Raw genomic sequence first — 26,266 nt, forward strand, 5'->3', positions numbered from 1 at the left:
TATTCAGAAAATAGAAAAAGGAATTCTATAAAATTGGATCTAATTAAGTATGACATAATTTATATTACACAGAAATTAAAATACCACCACCATTAACACTACCACCACCATCATCATAATCATCATTATTATTATTATTATTATTATTATTATTATTATTATTATTATCGTCAAGATGCCCGTTCCAGCTTCGTCAATCTTTGACTGTCAAATTCATTCAAGCCATTTTTTCATCTGACACATCTATACTTAATCATTAGTTTCCGAAGTTATTTTACAAACGTGTTGCTTCTCATTTCTATTTTGAAGTAAGGCCCTGCAAGAAATCAAATCCATCTTGAGAGGATTGTTGTGTTTTCGCCTTCGCAGATTCTAGTTTATTTTACCATGTCAATATGAACGTACCAGAAAACTTGCTTAAGATTTACTAGTGCAACTGACTGGAGGTGAGGAGGCTGTGATCATTTCTACGAACACTTTTAAATGTTTTATTAAGTGTTCTCTACACGTATGAACACCATTATTTTCATAATTTCATTATATTTTTTGTCTTTTAACAAGCATAAAGAATTTCGAAAGTAACCTGATCTTCGACCAGCTCTGGAAATTAATGTTATTCCTGTTTCTAAATTTTTTGGATTTGTATATTATTGTTTAATAATTTCAGTAAGTGTTGTTTCAGTAGTTTCTCTACACATTTAAATAGTTTCTTGATAAGATTGTCATTCTACGAGGCGCATCCAGAAAGTAAGTTTCCCGATTTTTTCCCCTTGAAAGTAAACATAATTAGCCGTGTCAATTGCGCATGAGTAACAGATCTATGACGTATCAATCATATGCAAGCCGGACAAGTCCCACCTGGTGCCGGTAGCGTGGCAGCAGTGGTCAGAAATGGAAGCTCTTATTCCTTCTCCCGCCACCTGCGAGGTTCGGTCGGTGATAAAGTTCTTTAATGCACAAAACATTGCGCCAATTGAAATTCATCGGCAGCTCTGTCAGGTCTATGGGCCGAACATCATGAGTAAGCAGATGGTACGTCGCTGGTGTAGGCAGTTTTCCGAAGGTCGTCAAAGTGTCCATGATGAAGAGCGCAGTGGGCAGCCGTCCCTCATCAATGATGATCGTGTTGAGCTAGTGCAGCAGTGCATCATGGAGAACCGTCGCTTCAGGACGAAATTCAAACAGACGCTGTCGGTACGGAAAGTGATGTGCACGGTGTTCTGGGACAGGAAGGGCATTCTGCTCATTGACTTCCTTCCAAGAGGTGAAACAGTAAACGCTGACCGTTATTGTGAAACACTGCGAAAATTGCGACGTGCCATTCAAAACAAGAGGCGTGGAATGCTTATTGCAGGTGTTGTGCTCCTCCATGACAATGCTCGTCCACATACGGCTCGGCGCACAGCAGCTGTTTTGACGGAATTTGGCTGGGAGTTGTTTGATCAGCCACCCTACAGTCCTGATCTTGCTCCCAGCGATTTTCACGTTTTCTTGCACCTCAAGAAATTCCTGTCTTCCGGTGAGCGTTTTGGCAACGACGAAGAGCTGAAGACGTCTGTCACACACTGGTTCCATTTACAGGCAGCAGAGTTCTACGACAGAGGCATACAAAAGTTGATCCCACGATACGACAAGTGTCTCAATTCTGATGGTGGCTATGTTGAAAAATAGCTGAAACATTGCTGTACCTGTTGCCAGTAAATGTTTTCCTGAAAGTGTATGTTCATTTAAAAAAAAAAAATAGGGAAACTTACTTTCTGGATGCGCCTCGTAATATGTTTGTTCCAGTACACATCAAATAAAATAATTCTAAAAGTATAAACAATAGCAATACCCATCTGCACTAAAAATTAATTACCAAACTGTTTACAGAAATTGCAAATTACAAAAAGCAACATTAGGCTACACTCAAAATGAAGCAAATCCTGTAACAGTTTAATTAAACGAAAGAAAATGTAATATGTGAGGCACACAGTAAAAACAAATTTTTATTTAATTTCAAATGTTTATTTAATCACACATACACCTTCCTTACAATTCTTCAATTTGACCCTGAGAATAATGCTAGTTTCGTTCTTACACAGTAACTTGTTTACAAATGTGCAAGTTCTAGGACTAACCAAATAGTAATTACATTCTTTCAGTGAATAGCTATCCAAGTATCAGACAATGAGAATACAAAATCAACGAATTATGAATAAATAAATATACAGTTAAATAATTAACTGATGAAGTGAATATGTTAATGAATACATGAAATTATATAAATATTATGAACAATGATGACAATTTCTGGACCTATCTACTGAACTTAAAAGTGGTTTTGTACAGGCAGTTTCTCCGGAAAGACAACATCAAAAGGCACTTTCCTGTCAACCTCATTCATCACTTTGAATATCATATCCTGGAACACCCCAGCTATTATGGGGTACAGTCCTCTGGAAACTTCGTACACATTCTCATCTATAAAGTCGTTCATCAGCTTATCTGGAACACAGCAAACACAATTCAAATGCACAAAAATATTCACATGACTTGACAAATAGCAATAGGGTATAATGTAGGACTAAATCTTGGTCAATGTTATTTTTCTTTTACTGGCTAGTTTTGTAGTTTTGTAAGATTTAGTTTATATTATATGTATTATTTATTTATTTTATTGTCAGAATGTTAGTTTTATGAGAGGTAAGTAGTATTTTAATGTATTAACGGTAACTAATTTTTAATTGTATTAGTAAAAAGATTTCAAACATTTCCTATGGGCTAGGCCCAGTCGATTATCGGCATGAGTCCGCGACAGTGTGTCATTCCCGACAGTGCTAATATTCCCCTTGACAACTTGATAAACAAGTGCGTCATTTACGACAGATCCATAATTTATCTTTACACTCCTCTTTTTGTGTTTCGTTACCAGTACATTTGGCGTAAGATTCAACACTTGGGTTTAGTTTACTCTTACAACGAGGACGAAGTGATTCAACTTCACATCCGTATGTGTGCATCATTGGTGTTCTTACAGCCTGAAGACATTGAAAGTGGCTGGATATACCGTATTTGCTCGCGTAATTTGCGCCCCCGCGTATTTTGCGCACCCTAATTTTTAAGGGATTGTTTTGAACTTTATTTTTGCTCCGTGTATTTTGCGCACACATTTTACGTACATATTTTTTTCAGTGTAGTAGGGATTTTCCTTCCCTACAGTCCATCGTAGGTCATTCACCAGCAACTGAAGTACCTGCTTCAGAAAGAAGCCCCAAAGTCCCGCTACTTTAACAATGCTTGTCCTTGGTAGAGACAAGTTACCGGTATAGAAAATTAGTAATTGTATTGTTTTATTTGTATACCGGTCATAATTATTGTTTATAGAATTATTAGTGTATGATTATTATTTGTATAATTTAGGATTATCTACAGTGTTATGCTATAAAATTATAAAAGATGACAAAATTACTGTATTCTTAATTACCGTACTGTACTTACCTATACATATACTAATTGAGATAACTCAGAGCAGGACCTCTTATTTGAAAAATCCGCATATATTACGCACCCCAATTTTTCAGTGGCCAAAGTTAATTAAAAAGTGCGCAAATTACGCGAGCAAATACGGTATGTCATGGAAGATTTACCTAATGGCCAGAAAGTTGTTGTTTTCTAATGCCAGGCGTTTGACAATAAAGTCATTTGACCTCTTGCACTCGAATATAATGGCCAGAAAGTAACAGAATTCAATGACTACTTCATGAATCAGTGGCTTGAAAATGACAAACTATCCATCAGTATGTGGAACTGTTACAAAAGAAGACACAGTATCAACAAGACAGTGGAAGGATGGAATCACAAACTAAATCACCTTTCAAGAAGACCACATCCCAAACTGTTGGTTTTAATTAATAATCTGAAAAAAAAAAAAAAAAAAAAAAAAAAAAAAAAAAAAAAAAAAAAAGCCGAATACAACAACTGAAAAGAAAGATGCAGAAAGGGCACATTCAACAATATTAAAATTGTTGAGTGTGCCCTTTCTACATCTTTCTACGAGGCGCGTCCATAGAGTAACTTTCCCACTCGTCCCACAGCTAGCAAACCATATGTTGCGCGAAGCGACTGCATGTATGTGATAGAGTAATGTCCTGGCATGGCACATGCACTAGCGGAACTTCCCGAGTGCTCTCAGTAGCTTCCTTACATTGGTTGAAGATGGACGCTCCTATTCCAGCTCCCGCCGAGTGTGAAGTGAGGTCAGTGATAAAGTTTTTGAATGCACAGGGCAGATTGAAATTGATTGTCAGCTGTGCCAGTTCTATGAGCCTAACGTCATGAGCAAGCAGATGCTGCGTTGCTCCACAAGGTCGTCTGTGATGATGTTGACCTCCCACTGCGCTCATCCTGCACATTTTGGCGTCCTGCTGAAAATTGTCTACAACAGCAACGCACCATCTGCTTGGCCATAGATATGAGACTGTCGGAAATGTCACACATAATGACTACTGTCAGAGATGCGTGCTACGATTGCCATAACCCAACATTATTAAAACTATGTGATATTTATATTACTTGATAAGCTAAATGTGAAATTCCACGATGTCAGTTGCCTACCAGATATATTCATCTTCAGGCATTTTAGTAACTTGTACAGATCGTGGAGAGTTGTCTGCATGTCTGACTGCAAAACTGAGGGTCTGGTTTAAATCCTGGTTAGGACAAGTTAGGCCTACCTGATCGAGTTTTTTTTTTTTTAGCGATTTCCCTCAATCCATTAAGAGCAAATGCTGGGTAACTTTCGGCCTGGACTCTGGACTTATTTCACTAGCATTATCACCTTCATTTCACTCAGATGCTAGATAACCATCGCTGTTGATAAAAGCGTTCTAAAATAAACGAATTTTTTAAAAATTAACAACTTAGCCTAGGTCCATTTAAGTTCTCCATATTCTGCTTGGTGGTTTCTATCGTAACGGTTTTTTATATTGCTCTTTTATGACGAGGTAGACCTACTGTTTATACGCTACACACTATATAAGTCTGTCTAATTGTGCATAATAATAGATTTTCCTTTTCCTCATTCAAGTACCTGATAAATCAGGGGACTGAGTCTCATTCAAGCGCATGAGTTTAGACTCGAGTCAAGTACTGCAAACACAGCAGTCTACTGTGTCTGCAGATAGGAGTAGGTAGAAGCAATGCCCTCGTGACAGTTTTACCGGGAAAAGAGAGCAGGACCTTCCTTGATTTATCAAGTTAGACATTAATGGTCTAAGAGTATAGAAGCAGAGTTCTATGACGTGAACAACCCTGATCTCATGAAGTACGGCAAAAGCTTCATTTGAGAGATGACTGCATATAGAAGTACAGAAGGCCAACTCGTTCCTCTCGTAGCCAATACTTTTTTTCCTTTGCTTGAATTATTTGCTCTTGAAACTTAAAATTCTGAAATTATATTATATTATATTATATTACATCATATTATATTATTTATATTATATTATATTATATTATATTATATTATATTATATTATATTATATTATATGGTGAGATTTGCCTAAAGATGTCCCCACCCGGAGATCCGATTGGGGGACAGTTTTAACTCCGGAATACTTATCTTTAGGACTCATATTCATATATGTTGTGGCTTTCATGTAACTGTTTTCTTAACGTAGACTCAGAGTTTTTCAGCAATCATCTGACAACGCAAAAAAGAAATGCAGGAATTTAAAAAAATTTCTCTGTCACCCAGTTGGCCACATCACAGAAGACTTGCGTTTAGTGCAATATTATTACTTGAACCTTGCTTTATGTCACTATATCAGCTTCCGGCAGCATAGACAGGGACTATTTCTGAAGCTGTATGAGGAAGTTTTGAATTCTATATAGCCTAAAGCAGCAGTCATCAGCACAGTGCAGCTTCAGACTAGTGTCTCTTACCCGTGCATAAAACATTGCACTGGCGTGCATCCGTGGCTGCTGGCAGGTATGCTTCCTCTCTCTCCTTTCTGCATGATGGTGCATACTGTGATACACTTATTACCCGTTACTCATTTCAGCGAGTGCTGACGACCACTGGTCTAAAGTAATACATAAAATCATACTTACTGAGCATCTGATTGCCTTTGAAGAGGTCGCCCACGTAGTAGTGTGACTTGGTTGACGTGAAGGTGCTGTTAGGGTTCTTCTGCACCATGTGCGTGTTGCTGCCAATAGTCTCCAGGGTGAAATCTGACTCGTAAGTCACCACTACATTTTCTGTAATGTGTAAATTTATTTTTACATGAAATCAAAAATACCATCTAAGTAGTCATGATAAATAGTAACTTATATAAGCTACTATGAATGTGTTTCTTTGTTGTTGCGCGATGTAAATCTGCTTAAAAGAAACAGTTTTGCAAGTTTAATGCGCCCTGCTTTTTTACTCATCTTATGTTCTTGTCAGAGATCTCTGGATCTCATAACATGTGCTGCAGGGACATCCCTTTGCACAGCAAGGAAACTCCGTGCTGTTGAAAAACAAGTCAATAAAATCTATGGTGTGAGATCCTGATTTTGATCTCCCTTCGGAAGGAAGCAGCGCTATGGATTCACATCGCACACTAAATTCATTGGGTCTCAACTCGCTATAGTGTACTTGAGTTCAGAAGCAACTGTGATAGCCACTAAACCATCGAGAAACTCTAATGATGAATGCTAAGTGATATTAACAGTTCTAGGCTACAGTGGCAGTAGAGGTATGCATTGATGTTATCATAATGCATACTTTGTTCTTTCCATTTTACATCGATGTTGAAGGATTCATGAATTCACCGACCTGACTTTCAAATTAGTATATGATAGGAAGAGAGCAAATTTTTAGACCTGAAGCTCAGGGATCATATTAACATAAAGACTATAGCTATGAGGTCACGCGAGGGTCACAGTACAATCCCTTGCCCTACCCAAATCGTCACTTAATGTTCGTCGAATAAAGGTCGTTTATTTACATTCTGACACACATAAACATCTCAGTCATGGTGCAGTTTAAATTACATTAAATTAAGGTTAAATATGCCGAAGCCAAAGAAATTCCACAGTTCCATAATAGCATTGTTTGTAAAGGAGCATTGTTAAACTAAAGGCACAGAAATCTTGTATGAAGAATTAGAAATCAGGGCAAGCAAATGACGCTTTATGTACCAGAACCGCAATATCAGAAAACATAACGCATAGATTAAATTGTTAGAAAGAAGAAAAATCAATCAATCTTCTTAATGTATCCAGCTGTTTGCTGACAATATAAAGTCCACTATAGTCTATTCAGTTGTTGTTTTTCACGAGAAATGAGGGGTATTTTGATCGGTGTTCATTATAGATGCCTGTTGCTAGTAGCCAGAGTTGGGGTGTAGTCAATATATACTGCAGGGCTGTGTCTTCTGCAACTGGTACTGATGATTTTAATTTACTTACTTACTTCAAGTACCCTCTCGTGAGTACTCACCTTGTCGTGGTGAGGGGGCTTAAACTTGTTGTTTAAGCTAAAAAGTAACAAAGAGGTACCCACATAAGCTGCATTACCACCAATGCAGTCGCACTATATTTTTCACTGCTTCTGATTCATGGAGTCCCTCAGTGTAAAATTCTCCAGAGGTAAAATAGTCCTCAATCGGATCTCCGGGTAGGGACTGCACTGAGAGATGCCAAGAATCGTACTAAAGAAAGAAGAAAAAGATGTCCCTCAACTTCATCAGTTTCAAGTAGCAAATAGGAAATTTGAGTAAGATCTGCCACATGTTTGTGTCTTGATGATATATGTTAGAGGAAGAACAATTGAGGACCGTTTTAACAAAACTCAACAAACGCCATTTTTTTCGAATTGCGGATTTTGACGGATTCTGGTCAATTGTAATGAGAGAAAAATGATGCACTGCTCATAATATCACAAAACTCAATATTTTCCGTTGAAAAGAGTCCCTCAATGTAGAGAGTTTTCACAAAACTCAACATCTCCAGTTCTTAAATTTTCGCAAAACTCAACATATCCTCTAACTCAACATTTCACACTTCTATCCTGTTTCACAAGCTACAATATTTTACAACAATGTAATACATTTGCATTTTGACAACAGTGACACATTTCGGAGCTCAAATATGATATAATATTTTGTTGTTTCCTGCGTTAATTCGGTATAAATCTGGCCGCTGTTTTAAGTGCATGTATTCTGTGAATACTGATGAAAATTGGATAAGAACCCTGAGTATTCAAAATCCGTTCAAGCTACTGAAAGAAGCAGGAAGAGTAGAAGCAGAGTACGTTAAACTAAGGGTAAGACATACACAATTGCGCCTCAAAAAAATAACGGCATATATCCAAACTAGATTGTAATCATTGAGAGCAGGGAAAAAAGAAAAACATGCTGCAGGTTCTTTCTGCTTAACTGATCTAATTAATTTTCGAGACAATTTATACAGAAATAGCACAAAAGTTGAACAGGATAATTTTTTGCTAAGATATATGAAAATTGATCTACCTAAACGGCATAGAAGGACTTCAAAAAGTTAGAAAGATTTGTGTCTATTTCATATTTCGTAAGAGGTGAAAATGGAGACGATTTCCCAGTAGGCCTATGTGCTGCTACGTTTAGGTATGTTATTACGACATTGAAGGATTACATAGGTAATTTAGAAAAAAAATAATTACACACAGAAAAATCCTGAAATTTAATTCTTAGATATTGTTTTCAGATTCTTGTGGGTCTCAGAATAAAAATTGCATAATGATTGCTATGCTTGTTGGTTACCTGGAAAGCTCTGAAGTTTTTAAAGAAATTAAACAGTTCTTTCATACCCGTGGCCATAGCTATATGCGTCCGGACCATGTGTTTCAATTGATAGAGAAAGAGCTGAGAACACATGAACACATCATATTGCCATCAGATTATTATGAAATTATGACATTGTTTGGGGATGTAAAAGTTTTGGGCAAAAACTTGCATACTTACGATTTAAAATCGATGACAAAAAATATTGTAAAAGTCAAATTACCATTTAAAATATCTGAGATGAGAGTACTTACGTACCAAGAACTTGTAAGAATCATGTAAAGTGTTATGTACAAAACACATATTTTTCTGTACCAATAGAAGTTCAAGTGTTTAAACCAAGAAAGACAAGTACTTCTGTAATGTCTAAAGCATCTGACCTTTCGCTGGTGAACCATGTCAGTAAAAACAAAGCTAATGATATGAGGAAGTTAATGAGTTACTTCCATAATGGTATTTCGGAGAGGGGAAGCAAGGTATTTTATGGTTAAGTTTTAAAGGGATGAACCAAAGATTCTGACAATAGAATGGATTATGATGAACCATTGCAATGAGATTATTGTGCACGATTTTGATATTCAGTGATCTGTGTATGTACTGCACAAATAGAAACAGTTAATTCGTGCAAATAAAGAGTTCTTGTGAGTCAATAACAAATTTTGAAAGAAAAAAGAAAAAAGCTTGAAATTAGGTTTCAGTATGTTCAATTAGCTGTTTTTAATTCAGCAGTACTTAAGCACTATTTTAAAATACGTATTTATGATTTTGATGAGGATTTTACAGCTGCGAATGAAAAATAATTACACATTTTAAGGCATGTGCATTTAAAAAAAGTGGATATGTTGAGTTTTGTGAAATTCTTAACTTTTGTCATATTTTTTTCCAAATAAGTAAGACAACAATAATAGTTGCACTTTATATCAATTAATGCATCTCTGAAAGTGGAACAATGTCCAATTTTTTTCAGAATTATAGCATCAAAGGTCTGAGAATAAACTGAAAAAAACGTTTCCTGTAAAATTTTTAGAGTGGCGTTTGTTGAGTTTTGTGAAAACGGTCCTCAATTGTTTGTATGCATCTGAAGTCTGATTAGTGGAATATGTAGCTAATCGGCGATGCATGCATTGGAGAGGGAAAGAAACTGGCCAACCTACTCCATTAACTCCTGGCCTAGTTTCCTCATGGTGTTATTTATAAGGTTCAAACCTGTCTTCGGATAGTTTACTAAACAACATGTTCGTGCGTGGTAATACTCCCTCTAATACAGATTATTTATTGGTAGAAGCCTAAAAATTGCGTGTACTGTACTCGTATGTGGAATAAAATTGTACTCAAGGTTTTGTAACCTGTCTGTGTGACGTTTTGTTATAATCTAACAGAATGGTATATTTGGCATTATCAGGTTTTCAATATTATCGAGCCATGTGTATCGATTCTCCATGCATGCGCTGTACTTTGTATCTGTTCCACCAGAAGCAGAAGGCCCATGAGGTGGTCTCGCTCTCTCAAGCACTGACCTGCAGCTTGGATCAACAGTGGCTCTCTTTGGTAGTTAATTAACTCCAAAAACAAATGTAAGGTAACTTGTATCTTGCGTTGGCGTAAGAGCAGACGTTATGCGTAACGGCAGTTTTGGCATAATCTTTTCAGTTGCTATTTCAAAATTTATAAAATCTCAACTTCTAGTGTGTCTACTGTTTAATCTGATATTTCGAACAGCTTGTTATTAATAATTGGAAAATTTGTCCACAAATTGTAGCTAATTTAAGAATTTTCTTTTTTCATTTATGTGAGTTATTTAATCAATGTTTGTGTTAACTGTAATTGTATGTATCAAAATAATCTAAAGTGGTTTTGTTATCTTTCTTGCTATTGAATTGAAGTGTTTAAGCATATTTAAATGAGAAATGATGTAGTTAAAGATACTGTGTCGCTGTTTGATTACAAATTATCTGTTAGTGGAGTGACCAAACTTTTTTTTATCAAATAAACTCTTCATTTTCATTTGTTAAACAGAACGTTTAATTCATTGGTGGGATGAAGATGGGAAGCTATGTTTACCTGTTCACTCTACTTCTTGAGACCACATCATAAGCATAATTCACGACACACTTCAGTTCAGAAGGAAAAATTTATGGAATACAAGTAAAGATTACCAACCAGAATATAATATATCTACTCGCATATAACTCGCCCCAGTACATATCTCGCACCCTATTTCTGGGTGTAAAATTACAGGAAAAAAATTCCCACATGTATCTCGCATTAATTTCTTGGCAGGCGGACATATCAAAAGTACGATCGTTTTAAGTTCCAAATTCTTATGTGACACAGCAGTGAGAGGTGGGGGTAAAACCAGTAGCAACTCCGCCAACACTTCCCATCCACTAGACTTCGAAATTTCTGTTATAGTGTGGCTCTGAGATTGGCAGCAATGACAACAGTGACGATAAATAAGATGAGGACGCCAGCCGCCATATTAGATCTGTTAGCTGATAGCGTATATAAGAACGAATAAGCATAATGCGTCTTAAATGCTTTGTTTTCGAACAAAATCTTTCCCACACTAAAATCCCTGCATATAACATGCATCCGAAATCTTCCTCATATTTTCGGCGAAAAAAGGTGCGAGTTATATGCGAGTAAATACGGTAATAAATTAATATTATGGATTCTGAAAATAACAAAGTATTACCTGTACTTTGGAAATGACAATATAAATCAGGGGCGAATGCTAGTCACAAAAGTTAGGCTTGCTCTTTTATTCATAGGGGAAGATGGGAGGATATAATAATTCATAATTAAAAAAAATAATCAGACCCACATAGCCTAAATAATTTATTTTATAATTATAAAATCATTATGAGTCATGGATCATATTCGCTTATCAGATGTAGAAGTTCGATATAATATAACAAACATGGCCAACAAAATAGTTTATTTAGTTTTTTTCGACCCTGCCAACCAATGCATATTGTTGTATTGAGCTGCACTGAACCTCTATCATGTCTGTCTTCTCTTGAATAGTGCTTCGGGAAAATGGATTTAATAATAAGGTTTCAATAACACACAATTCCGAACTCATTGCAATACTTCAAATTAATGTTTAAGAATTAAGAATACATGCAGCAGCTAACACATGCATTCCGCTCATACAATTACATTGCACTCGCAAATCACAGCACATTCCCGCTGTCAATACTGCTCTGTGTAACGTTAAATAGTCGTTGATATAGCTCTCGGACCAGAGCTTCAAACAACACATAACAGAAGCATGTGCGCCTAGGACGGACCAAGGAGGAAGCCACTTGCGCGCATCATCTTCTCGCTATTTCTAAGTCTTTCCTGTAGCTCTGAGAAACGAGCAAGCATTGCGATACTTGAGGTGTGCAGCCTGCGGATGGTATTACGCCTATACAATGTTCCAAAAATCAAAATAAATTTTAATGTACGTAATCCCATTATGAGAAATACACATTCTACGAAAATATTGGCCTTGCGCAGCAAGCATAGCATGCCCTGAGAAATCGCCCCTGATATAAATACAAGACACGAGGCTATCGGATAGCCACCCCACATAACATCTAACGTCCAGAGTCCTTGTATTTCCTGTCAATGGAGCCAACACACAGCTCCCAAACGTTATATATTTATTTCTGTATATATATGGCTGAATTACCGTGAGTGAAGTTGTATATCCCCTTGCCCCTGTAGGGCACCAGCATGAAATGCCCCCAAGCCTCGTACTTTCCGGCGCAGATCAGTCTAGGGATGAACGCCTCGTGGTGGATGTGCTGCTTCTCGAAGTCGTAACTGAGGATCAGAATGCAATTTACTGCACAAATTATATGAGTCACTGCCTCTACAGGCTTAATACAGGGTGTAATAGGACCTCACCGACAAACTTAGAGGAATGATATGTCACAAAAAAGGATATCTTTTTTATTAAAGAACATATGCTTGATGACACATCCTTAAGGAATTATGCATCCGAAAATTCAGATCCAAGGTAATTTTTTCACATTTTCCATGCGCGTTTTAACAATTTAAAAATTAGCTGTTCAAATTCATGTCCTGTACTTCATTACATTTTTTTGCACCTTCACAGCATTGATCGTCCAAACTCTGACAAGCATGGCAGGGTTGTGTTGGATTTGCTGGATGATAAGACGAACTGAAAGCACTCTACACAGAATACAGAGATGGTAAAATAAGCTGGAAGTGCACCCCACAAACCAATACAACAATGTAGCACAAATGATAAGGACTTAAGGCGCACACTTATGCAATATGCGCAATGCGGAATGCGCTTCTTACCATCACCCCTCAACTTATGATTCTTTTCTTCTTAATCACCCTGTATAATCGATGTAACAACTTAACCTAAATTAGATTTGCTTACATCACTTAACTGCACATGCAGTAGAACAAAGTTTTGAACCTGCAGCTTTAAAATCTCTTACATTGTTAGCCGCAGGATGCTTGAGGAAGGTTGGTATAATAGCTTACTGTATCTTGTGTATCACTGTATCCTTCATGCCTCTCATCTCCACGTCCTTGAGGAGCAGGTTGATGCCCGTGACCTTGGAGCATGGATCTGTGACTTTGACATCTTGTATGAGGAAGGGATCCAGCGAAGGAATATGGTACTTCCGGTCACCTGCAAACAAACAACTACAGTCCTGCATCAGCATATACCACTTCGCACTTTAACCAAAAATATAATAGTTTATATACTTTCACATTAGACGTTTTATGGATTTCACAACAATTCAAATTTGTATTGTGTTGCAAATGGCATTTCCTTCAACTGTCTTCCAACAGGTCTACATTAAAAAACCAATAACTATACATTATATATTCTATATTTTGATTACACAACTTTTAACATTATATCACCTAGGAATAAAATATACATCTTTCACATGTTAACACGTGAAAGTCATATACAGAGTTATTCAAAATGTTGCACACAAACTTAAGGAGCTTATAGAGGGGTCGAAATACAACTTCAGAATAGGAACTTATAGTCTAGGAAGTAATCCTGAGTTAGTGCACGCCAGAAATTACATTGCAGATGGACGCTTATTTTACAATGAGGCACTTGGTTCGATACACTATGAAATGATGACGTTCCTCTGTCAGCACGTTTGAATGGGGTGGGTGACGTACAAGGTCTTTATACGAGACGTTCTTTCAGAACTGTTAGAGAATGTACCACTTATCGTGCATCGTCAGATGTGGATGCAACTAAACAGCGCACTTACACAATTTTCTCTTCAAGTACGTGACATACTAAATGATACATCCCTGGCGTTGGATCGGAAGAGAAGGTCCAATTGATTGGCCACCCCACTCCCCTGATCTGACGCCTCTTGATTTCTTCTTCTGAGGCATATCAAAAGCCTCGTGTGCGAGACACCAGCTTCAGACAAAGAAACACTTGTCGTCAGGATACTTGCAGCATTTGAAGAGGTTCATGAGATGCGTGATGTAATTGGTAGAGTGCGCCAGAATTTCCTAAGACGATGTTATGCCTGTATTCAATGTGGTGGTCGCCAATTTCAATAACTTTTGTAAAAAAAAGTGTTGAGTAAACATTATCTTTGCTTAATTTAAATGTGTGATTGTCCATTATGTAGTTCCTGACATTCCCAGGTTTGCACTGACCCAGGATTACTTCCCAGACCATAAGTTCCTATTCTAAAGTTGTATTTCGACTCCTCTATAAGCTTCTTAAGTTTGTGCGCAACCTTTTGAATCACCCTGTATATATTTTTATTCCTAAGATTACATTCCCTTACTAAAGAAGTTTCTATGATACTGAAAAAATGATTACAAGACTGTGTTACCGAGCGAGTTGGCTCAGACGGTACGTTTGAGACTCGCATTCGGGAGGTCCCGGGTTCAAACCCCGTGGCCGACCAATCTGAGTTTTTCATGGTTTACCTCAGTCACAAAGGCAAATGCCGGATTGGAAATTTACATACCATGATTCGTCACCGCCTCAATCATCAATATCATAAACATCAATCAAAATCTATAATCAATTTCATGAACACAAGCCATCTACAACACACAATAGAAACAGAAATTCAACAAGAGTAAAAACGGTCTACTGGTATACCTACAGATCCGAAACATGCGATATGACCACATATGTTAAAGTGTGTATAAACTTAAAAAAGAGAGAGAGAGATTGTGAGAGAGAGAGATTGTGTTGTAAAGAGTCGCTGTAGGGCTTAGTTTTTCGAAGTCTGATTTCAGAAAAGATTCATTTAAATAGGCTTGTTTTGACATACATTGCGTTCTATACAGAATGAAAAGCGTTCAATGAGAATAACGTTACAGAGTAAAATGCTTAACATAAAAGGAACAGAAATTTCTTTTCACATTTTGGGTTATTTATTTTTATTTAGTAGGAAATAGGCTATTTTATTTCTATAAATAATTTCAACATCTCAGTAAATTCAGAGGGAAACGGGATTCCCCGGAGGAAAGCCATGTTCCAACACAGTTTTTGCCGAGAATAATTAATATGTGGAACATTAATTTCTGGGCAACCAATGTAAAACTCCACATGATGTGGTGTAAAATGATGGTATACTCAGTTTCATTGATACACGAACATCCATACCATAGCTTCAGAATGAATGCACTCATTGCGCAGAGTTCAACAAGCTCATCTTGGTAACTGCATTGGCTGAAATCAAAACGATAGTCAAAAATGTTGCAAAATCACTTGCTAATTGATCTTACCTTTGACGATGTGCGGCAGGACGTTCCTGGCACCCCGCAGAACACAGTCGTTGAACTGGGGGTCGCTTCGCGCGCAGGGCTGCACATACGGGGCTGCAAGCAAGTAGAAATGTCATAAGTAGAGACAGGATTTTGATGCACTAACAAATCGCAAAATATGCATGCATTCATGCACTATCAAATGGCCAAATATGCACAATGAAGGAAAAAACACTGAAAATATGCACTATCAAAATTGAAACTTACATTTTATTTTCGAATGGCACAATGTACTACCACAGTCTAGTATATACAGTCGCGAAGCTCAATACGTAGTAAATATGCAAACATTAGATAGTTGCTCATCACTAGGATCGCTAATCTCGCCTCATTACAGGCAATACAAAATAGTACCGTCACAGTCTATTGTTTCTAGCACCCTCAAAACTCAAGCTTCGTGACTGTATAGACTGTGGTACTACTAACAGTCTTTCCAAATTTCTAAGATATTCTTTTCCCTTGATCCACTGTGTCAAAAGATCTCTTCTCGAACATTTAGTCGGGGGCATTGCAACACTTCACAGATCACTACAGAACACAAATACAGTACATATTATTTTAATGTACCGAAGTACATATGATATTTCCATGCAGATATTCTGCGTCATCATACGATGAAAGAGTAATGGAACGGAGAAAAATCCTCTCCGGCGCACAGTGTGTAATTTCAAGCAGCTTGCCGGCCAAAAATCAATTTTCACACCCTACCTTTAATGCTAAATTCTTATATAAACGTGTTTATAACACTCCAAAGTATACTATCCAAGTGTAGACAGATGCTTACATCTGTTAGGGGACCCTCACAACAGAGCGAAAGTTGCATGTCTCCGATAAGATCATTTACGCTGCAGAGGCGGGCGCGAAGTATGTGTTTGGATGGTGCAAAGTGGTAAAGTTAATACAGTATTTTTTCTAATACAGAGTATGGATATATTATAAGAAGGTATGTACTTACATATAAGCTAATTTTCGTGACAAAAATTATTATCTTATTGTCTAGAATAAGTGTCTGGATAAACATGTGCAAAGAGTTTGAGATTTACCTTATTATATATTTCGAGTTGACTTTTAAAAGGTGTAGCCCTCTATCACCTCGATAAAATTTTGTAGAGATATTCATTACACTTTTCTGAATACGACGTCGTGATTTTTTTCTGCAAACAGGTGCAGACAGAGTAGCTATTAATTATTTTCAGACACCATGCGCTCCGTAATCCGGAGAGCTGTTTTCCAGATGTGGAACAAGAGCGAGAGAAAAGTGAAATTCTCAAATATAATTGAACATTTTGGTCTCAAAGATTACTCTAAAGACATTTTACAGTCAATAAAAAAATGAATTAAATTTCTATGCTCGAAAATTCGATTACGGTGGGAAAAATACAGCAGAAATGAGAAAAGTGTCTTAAAATATAATGCTCTATGTTTCAACCAAGATACAAAGTCTGAAAATAAAATATATAATACGTTGCCATCTATTACAAAACAATTCCAATTTGTTTCTGCCAGTACAAGCATTCGAGGACGTCCACGTAAACTTTTCGGAGACTGGGCGAAAGATCAAAACGAAAAAAAAAAAAAAAACCTAGTCCACATTTTAAAGAAAGATCGCCAGAAGAAAAGCTTTCTGTTGCCCATATGAGTTTCAGAACTTCTAGGAAAAGAGATGCGGCCAATATTGTAGGAGAGCTTTCACTTGCATTACTTCAACGTGCGACAAAATAGAAAAAAAAATCGTAAAAATTGATTTTGCAGGAACGACCAACAATTGTCACCTAATAAGGATCTCGCTTTGATTACTGATCTACAGTTGACCTCAAATCAATATAAAGAATTAAGGGAAATAAAAATCTTGTGATAGTTACATTACTTACTGCGAAACACTGAAGATAGGATAAGTTCAGGCATGTTGACATGACATGTTGTTGACATGATAAAACAAAACAGTCGCAATAAAAACGATGCAAATACCGCAAGAATATTGTTCAGGGAGGTTTCCACTTTCGCATATATGACGGGAATAGATGGAAATCTAATAAGTCGTTTGCAAATAATATATCAGAAACCTTTTCCTTGCGGTTTTGCAATACTGATGAACGGGCACTTGACATGTATGCAAGGGAGACAAGGGAATTATATTTATGCTTGAACAAATAGTATTATATGCCTACAATCCTTCACAAACTCTTGGCTCATGGACAGAAGGTCACAGGACACTATTATACTTACTGGCAACCTATCTGAGGAAACCCAGGAAACGAGGAACAAATACTATATTAGACTTTTCAGAGAAGTCTTCGCAAGAAAAACATCAAGAAAGACACAAATACCGATCTTTTACTCAGGCTACTTATTTCTTTGGACCCTTACATCACCAGCTTAAAGAAATTAGGAAGAGGAAATTGCGGTCGATTTCAATAGTAGTGCTGCAGTTGTCTCCGAGCCTCCATTAGTCGGTGCTGTCAAAGTTGAGACTAGCAGCGAGGATACAGATTCTGATGGGGATGCATCTGACGTCCGAACGAGTAAGATATGTAGCAATATTCCGTCGCCTTACGCTTTCAATTTTAAGTGCATTCCACATTATGAACACTAATTCCACATTTTGAACATTAATTTATTTTTTTTTTCACTCGAATCGATTTTTTTTACAATATTACTATTTTTATTTTCAGTAAAAATAGTTGCTATTTTCATTTTCATTATTAAAAACTTATCCGCTTCAATAATTGAAGGTACATACTAAATTTTATGAAAATTGAGCGATTAGTTTTCGAGAAATGATTTTTGGCCGGCTAGACTCGCTAAATTACACACTGTGCGGCGCCGGGATTTGAACCCGGGTTTTCAGCTCTACGTACTGATGCTTTATCCACTAAGCCACACCGGATACCCACCCCGGCGCCGGACAGAATCGTCTCAGATTAAGTTCCAACTCTTGGGTTCCCTCTAGTGGCCGCCCTCTGCACTACGTCATAGATGTCTACGAATGTAGGACTAAAGTCCATACATGTGCTGAGGTGCACTCGTTATGAGTGACTAGTTGGCCAGGATCCGACGGAATAAGCGCCGTCTTAAATCACGAAGTGATTTACGCATATCATATATATTATTTTAATGTACCGAAGTACATATGATATTTCCATGCAGATATTTCTCCTTTCCACTACTCTTTCATCGTATGATGACGCAGAATATCTGCATGGAAATATCATATGTACTTCGGTACATTAAAATAATATATATGATATGCGTAAATCACTTCGTGATTTAAGACGGCGCTTATTCCGTCGGATCCCGGCCAACTAGTCACTCATAACGAGTGCACCTCAACACATGTATGGACTTTAGTCCTACGTTCATAGACATCTATGACGTAGTGCAGAGGGCGGCCACTAGAGGGAATCCAAGAGTTGGAACTTAATCTGAGACGATTCTGTCCGGCGCCGGGGTGGGTATCCGGTGTGGCTTAGTGGATAAAGCATCAGCACGTAGAGCTGAAAACTCGGGTTCAAATCCCGGCGCCGGAGAGGATTTTTCTCCGTTCCATTACTCTTTCATCACAAATACAGTAGCTAATTCACAAAACATCTGTACATGTAGCCTACTGCAGACCTTCTATCTATCTACCTTTCCAAATTAAAGGCATGTTAGGGGAAGCATGTTAGTGCTATTGTCGCCAAACTACAAAGTATGGGAGGGAGCAGAAGAGGCATCCTTCTAATAATAATTTTAGCCTCAGGATAAGACTTGTATAGAACAGGAGTGTGGAATTCCAGTGTGACAATACAATGAGAGATTTAGTTGTTAAGGTTCAAAGTCCTCAGGTAGAAACCCTGCAAACCAAACTGGAAAGAGAGGCATAAGCTGATTGGTACGAAAGAGAGCTGTAATCAAAAATGACCTATCTATGTAAGTTCATGATGAAGATAACATCGTCGGTTTACAAGCAAAACACATTAAGTAAAAAATAATATTATTTTTGAGAAAAAGGCGTATATGTTGTGCATAATGTATATAAACTCAGAATTGGAAAGTGAAATACACATAACCAAAAATATTTTGAAGATTTAGTTTCGTCACGAACTTTCAAACTCCTTTTTTTCAGAAGTAATATTTTTGACTTAATGTGTTTTGCTTGTAAACCGACGATATAATCTAATTATCAGGGAACGGATTTATATGGACTAAAAATATATGAAATATGTAAATATATATGTAGTTATTTTTACCAAAATATGGAATTAAATATCGATTTTTACCAAAATATGGAATTAAATATGGACTTAAAATTATAAAAAAATGACTATGTACGTTAAATATTGGTACATTTTAATCAAACTAAACAAAAAATATAATGGACGTACCTTATCTTCCAATGTAGTTTCAACAAAACACAATTTTTATTGTCTGTTACCATAACAATAGGTTACAAACATTTCTTTCAAGTGCTGAAAAGTGAATCTTCTTCTATTGTCTCTGAGGATAGATTTATACTGACTAAAAGAGCGTTCGACGTCACAAGAAGTAACTGGTACATAATTCAATTTCACAATGTCTGCTGGGGATAAGTCCAAGTTAATCTTCACTGTTGATTCACCACTCATCACAGCAACAACCTTTTGTAGTTCTTCATATCCAGGGTTTTTTGAAAGTACAGTGTCCACCTTAGCTCTTACTGCATCTGCAACTTTACCTCTACCACGATTCAGTTGTTCCACAGTACTATTTATAATTTCAAAACTTTCAGATAGTGAAAGGTGCCTATTTTGGAGACTTTTGAGCGTTTTTATGATGCATGAAAATGTATGCTGAATGTGAGCTAAGTCATTCTTCACACTTATGTCACAGGTAACTGTTTTCGCAGTATCAATTGAGACTGCATCTTCAGAGTCCAATGCAAGGAGAACATTGTTAATAGAGTCTATATGTTCGGCATAATATTCAACTGCTTCTAGCCATGTACCCCATCTAGTTAAAATTGGCTTTGGTGGCAATGGAATTTCAGGGTACATTTCTTTCAACACGTTAACTCTACTGGGAGCTTTGAGAAATACTTTTTTCACTGATGAAATCAACAAATCTACTTTAGGGAAATTGTCTCTGACCACTTCTGCCACACGATGAAATGCATGCGCCACACAAGTAAAATGAGTCAATTTAGGATATACAACAGATAATGCTTGTCCAGCTTTGACCATATAAGGGGCAGCATCGCTAATAAAGAATAACACATTATCGTACATAATACCCTTTGGCTACAGGATACCCATAGCTTCGTTGAACAGTTTAACTATAGTTTTGTTATTGCACTTTTCTAGAACATCACAATGTAAAAGAATTCGTTCAGAATATTGTTCACTTAACAAACCGATAACTACATTACCAACAAGTCTACCTTCTTTGTCGGGAGTCTCATCAATGGAAACCCAAATTGAACTATCTTTAATTTCATCTCTTATCTTCTGTATTGTCTCATCGTAGATGGATGGAGCATACGTCTTCCTAAGTGTTGACTCATCCGGGATTGTATGTTGAGTATATTTTTCAAGGAATTCCCTGAAGACCTTATTCTTTAGTTTGTAGAGAGGAATATCAGCAGAGATGAGAGAACGGCACAGGTCGATGTTAAACTCAGATCTTACATTCGATGTTGTTGGTTGTGTTAAAAACAATTGTCTCTGCTTGGAATTTAGTTGTTTGTTGGCCTGATGTTTACTAGTTGTAATGTGTTGTTGCACCAGGAACTTTTGTGTAGATGATACTGCACACTGACACAAATTACAAAATAATATTTTATTGTCAGTTGATAAACCATCTTCTTTAAATTCTGAAATGTAACTTGTTAGTTTTGATTTTAAATTGACTGAATGACGTACTTTTGGCATATTTACCGTCTTTATAGTATGATTTACAAAACTGAACCTATGTGTACTCTGACTGGCATTTAACTGTTGAGCTGCACAACTGAAGTCTGTTAAAAATTTTAAATTAAATTAATACAGTTTTGTAACTTACTTTCCCATTGTTGATAGGACTGCTAATTTTCAAATAACTCTGATGTTAAAGGGATTACTGAACATGTGTTTAAATCTCTATTGTTGAAATGTATTTTTAAAAGTTAATGGAATTTTGTTTTGTTTTATTGTTAAACCTAATATAATATGGACTGTTTTATATGAAATATGGAAAATATATGGAAATTAACGAAAATATGTACTAAACTCTAAAATATGGAAAAATATGGAAAATAAAAGTAGGATTTTTCAACCCTACACATTGAAAAACATAAAGATAATGCAAAATATAAATTATATTAGCTTTATAAGTAAATATGTATTTACATATAAATCCTTTCCCTGCTAATTATATTCACAATATGTCTATGCATGCTTCGCGTCGTTTGCTGCCAATATTTCAGTGGTGATTGGTTCAACTCACGTATAGTAACAATCATTTTTCAAACTAAAATCTATCAAATAAAGAGCAAGATCTGGCCTAATTGATTGGCATCTGCTCGCACAGTCGAAAAGTGTTCATTGTTAAATTCTTCCGAATCTAAGTCGGTAGAATTAAAAACACAAGTATAAAAATAATACAGGCAAACTGGGTAGCTACAAGTAATTACCAGTGGCGATTTGTAAAGTTCAATAATATACTGTGTGTTCAGTTGTTCAAAGTGTGTCATGGCTCGCTGTATGCCGTCATGTGGCTAGTGATGAGCCTAGAGAATTCAATCTTCCTACATTTCCGCAGAGGCGTATTACCTATATGCCAGAGAAGTTGCCTAGCAAGTACGGCGTTCATTCAGAAGAGTACTTACCGATACGTACCGTAACGCCGGTTGTGGCAGGAATGTGAACTGTTTGGAAATACGTACTGAGGTGAGTTTTTTCCTTACTGTCGGGATATGGGGAGAGGGTTAAGACGATTACTTACGTACAGTATTTGTTGACATTAACTTCGACGGTCAACATGGACACGGAGTATTTGATTTGTGTTGTGGAATGTTGCCGTACACAACCGATGATAACAAATACCCTGCGTACGACTTGCCCGCGCAAAACACAGTTCGAAAGAGGTTATAGTAGCACACAGACCGTACAGACCGCCATCTGTTGCTACGACGTTCAAGTTACACCGTACACGTTCTCAAGTTCAGATTGAAAGCCTTGATTAATAGACAACTGTTCTGACATAAAAGCTGAAACTCGCTTCAAATCGCTGACTCACTAACAGTGAAGTCATGACACACTTTGAAATAAACACCCAGTAGATGTTCAATTCTGCAGTGCCTGGGAAAAGTGACATAAGTCAGTTTCCACAAACCTTCTTTGATAATTTGACAAGTTACACTGGTCTATGTCGATTTGTTTTTTTTTTTCTGTATGAATTATTGTAATGGGAGAAATACTTACGTCTCTTTTTCCAAGCGAGCAGATGTTCCGCAAGTTATCAATAAATGATCAAAAAAAGTTTGTGGAAATTGACTTATGTCATTTTTCCCAGGCACTGCAGAATTGTGATAAATTAAAATGTCAGTTTAAAATGTTATATTTTGGAAGTGAAAATTGTTAAGAGTGAGAAGACGGTACTCCATCTTGCTATAATAAGCAAGCAAAATTCAACCCAGAGAAGCGACTTACAATAAGTTCACAGGAAGAGCTAGCACCAGATCTCTCCAGTAGAAGCAGCCACTCAGAATTACGTCAAACAATAACAATTGAGAATGCGTAGAATATTGTGCCCCCTGGGGGTCCGCAGAACAGTTAATGGGGGACCGCGAACTAAGTTTATTAATTTAAATATTATTATTATTATTATTATTATTATTATTATTATTATTATTATTATTATTATTATTATTATCATTATTATTTTGTTTACTGCTCTCCATTAACTGGTCCTTGGTCCCTGAGGGCCACGACCCCTCGATTGAAAATCACTATTCTATTCTACGTCTTAGCCAAGGGGCCGTACTGAAGTAATGTTAGGAAAAGGGGGCCTCATCATAAAAAGGTTGAGAAACATTGCTGTACATTATATGAGCCACTTTTACAGAATTAAGGTTGCAGGCATAAATAAGAACAGAACTGCTCAAACTCGTAAGGTTACCAGGTACAAAAGAATGACAAGTTATCTCTCTAAACTTCATGACTGATGGAGATGATAGTCTTTGCCTCTCGATTAGTACACTTCTATTTTCCCCATCTTCTTACACTTTTTTTAAACTCTTAGGGGTGCTATTCTTAGACATTTCGCAACACGCACTACGAGCGTACTAAGCTAGCCCCGGCTATCCACTGGTTACTTGTACAGAATTCAAATCATATCCTATCGCTAACACTGGTTTATGAATACGAAAAACGCTGATCATCCACCGGAAACTCGCGCTAAAAATGTCTATGAATACGGCCCTTAGGGCCCTATTCATAGACATTCTTAGCGCGGGCTTTCGGTGGATGATCAGCGAACTAACGTTTTTCGTATTCATATACCAGTGTTAGCGATATGATAAGATATGAATCCGGGTTAGCACGCTCGTAGCGCGGGTTAGCGAAATGTCTATGAATAGCACCCTAATTCTCTTAAAATACTCTTTAAACTAGTACCCCCAAATCAATGATGGGTGATTTCACGTAGAATGGGTAATAACTTCGAAACTGTAGGAGAAATTTTGTGCAAAAGATAGAATTCGTGAATCGTTTGTTGTATCACGTATTTCTCAAAGTCATCAATAGTAGTAGCGGTCTTTTGCCATCTACCGGTTTTTTTTCCTGATGCACTCATTGATGTTCCTTCATGCCCAGGTTATTTATGTTCAGGCAAAATCCTCTTCACCTTTGTTAGAGAGACGTTTCCCTCTGCTACTCCCTGTAACTTATTTTTTTACTACTCTGCTCATTTCTTCATAAAATTGTATAAATTGACAACGATCTCTCTTGTTCATCCATCCCCTGCTATATTTCAGTTTAAAAAGTATCGGCGGCATCTCACCTACAGATCAATTTCTTCTAAGCAACTGAGCATACTTATGTTTAGTGCTGTTGCTCCTCTCCCGTCTACCCCAGCCCATTGTTTGATCCATCCCTGCAGAGGACCATCACCATAAAGGCTCGCTTGCTAACTTTCTCTTTTCTCACAAGTGCCAAAAGATCTGAGATACTTATACAGGCAGTTTGTGAGAAGTATGATGCAATGAAGGTCGCGGTGAACGAGGTCGGTTATTGATCCTTTCTCACAGTTATCAATGTAAACAGAACTGTATGCTTTTGTAGTACAAACTACAAAACTCTTTGGTTCGTCTTGTGTATTTCGGGGTGGCATTATTTGCACAATATTTCTAAGACAATCGATAAAAAGTACTTACGGAGAGGTAACGCAGTTCGGGCTACCTGCAGGAAGATCGCCGCTACTGATATTTCGAACCACATGCTGAGCAACAAACTATGAACGCAATTTGCTCATCATGTCCTTCTTATATATATATGCAGTAAGTGAACTGAGAATCCGTTATTTGGGCTTGATGGGGGTCATCCCTAGAGGCATACTCACCGTCCTCAGGCTGCCTTCCTTACTACAGTGACATCCATAATAATATAGGCTAGCGACGAAAATTTTCAGAAAAATTTTGTTTTCCTTAATATTTTCTCCTTATTAAGCAATTTTTTAACTTACTCATTTTGCCAAGTTTCGAAATTGGGCTATTATAATTATACATTTTCCTGATTTTTTCCCTTTAGGATCTATTAAGCATTTTTTTTTACTTCTAGATTTTCCTACGTTTTATAAACGTACTAATATAAATTATATATTTTCCTGAAAATTTTTCTCCCATTAAGCAATTCCTTGGCAACTTCATTTTGCGAACTTTTATAATTTTTCTGATATAAGCATAAATTTTCTTGCAATGTTTCCCATTATTCGACTATTATTTTAGTTTCTTGATGTTGCTAATTTTTTTTAATTTTTATAATTGTCTTAATATAACTTAGTTATAAATTTTCTTCAAAATTTTTCCTTATTAAGCAATTTTTTAGTTTGCAGACTTTGCTAAATTTATAATTGTACCAAAATGTTCCTTTAAAATATTGCTAAGTTTATAATAAGTACCAATATGATTATAAATTTTCATTTAAAATATAGCTAAGTTTTATAATTGTACCGATATAGGTAATTATAAATTTTTCAGAAAATATTCCCCTTATTGAGAAATTTTTTAGTTCCATGATTTTTCTAGCATATTGGTATTATATAGGCTAATTATACATGTTCTTGAAATTGTTCACATATCGATAATTTTCTTAGCTTATTGATTTTTTTTAAGTTTTATAATATTATTTTATTTATTTATTTAACCTGGTAGAGATAAGGCCGTCAGGCCTTCTCTGCCCCTCTACCATGGGATTACAACTATAATATGAAGAATAAAATTATAATTAATATTAAATTTACAATTACAATTACAATAAAAATTAAAGCACGACAAGATTACCTAATTAATGAAAGCTACACATTTTTCATGGAAGTTAAGAACAAAGAATATTTTTGTATTTATTGATTTACAAATTAAACCTAGAATAACAAAATTCAATAGTGATGAAATTACCGGATATTGAAATATTTTGTGATAGATTAAGAGAACTATTTACAAGAAACCATGTCTGAACGAGTCTCAATTACT

The 26,266-nt window shown here is 36.5% G+C and overlaps 1 protein-coding gene across 1 annotated transcript; it reads right to left on the bottom strand.

Annotated features, from left to right (window-relative positions):
* Positions 1-1,995: 1,995 nt before the first annotated feature.
* Positions 1,996-25,056, bottom strand: LOC138699601 (uncharacterized). Its single transcript, XM_069825616.1, has 6 exons — positions 24,953-25,056; positions 15,547-15,639; positions 13,297-13,447; positions 12,467-12,600; positions 6,092-6,241; positions 1,996-2,487 (listed from the first exon to the last, which is right to left on the bottom strand). Exons 1-6 carry the CDS (start codon positions 25,014-25,016, stop codon positions 2,312-2,314), a joined length of 768 nt encoding a protein of 255 aa, XP_069681717.1. The 5' UTR covers positions 25,017-25,056; the 3' UTR covers positions 1,996-2,311.
* Positions 25,057-26,266: the final 1,210 nt, after the last annotated feature.

Source organism: Periplaneta americana, chromosome 5 (genome assembly GCF_040183065.1).
Source record: "Periplaneta americana isolate PAMFEO1 chromosome 5, P.americana_PAMFEO1_priV1, whole genome shotgun sequence".
Classification (NCBI taxonomy): Eukaryota; Metazoa; Arthropoda; class Insecta; order Blattodea; family Blattidae; genus Periplaneta; species Periplaneta americana.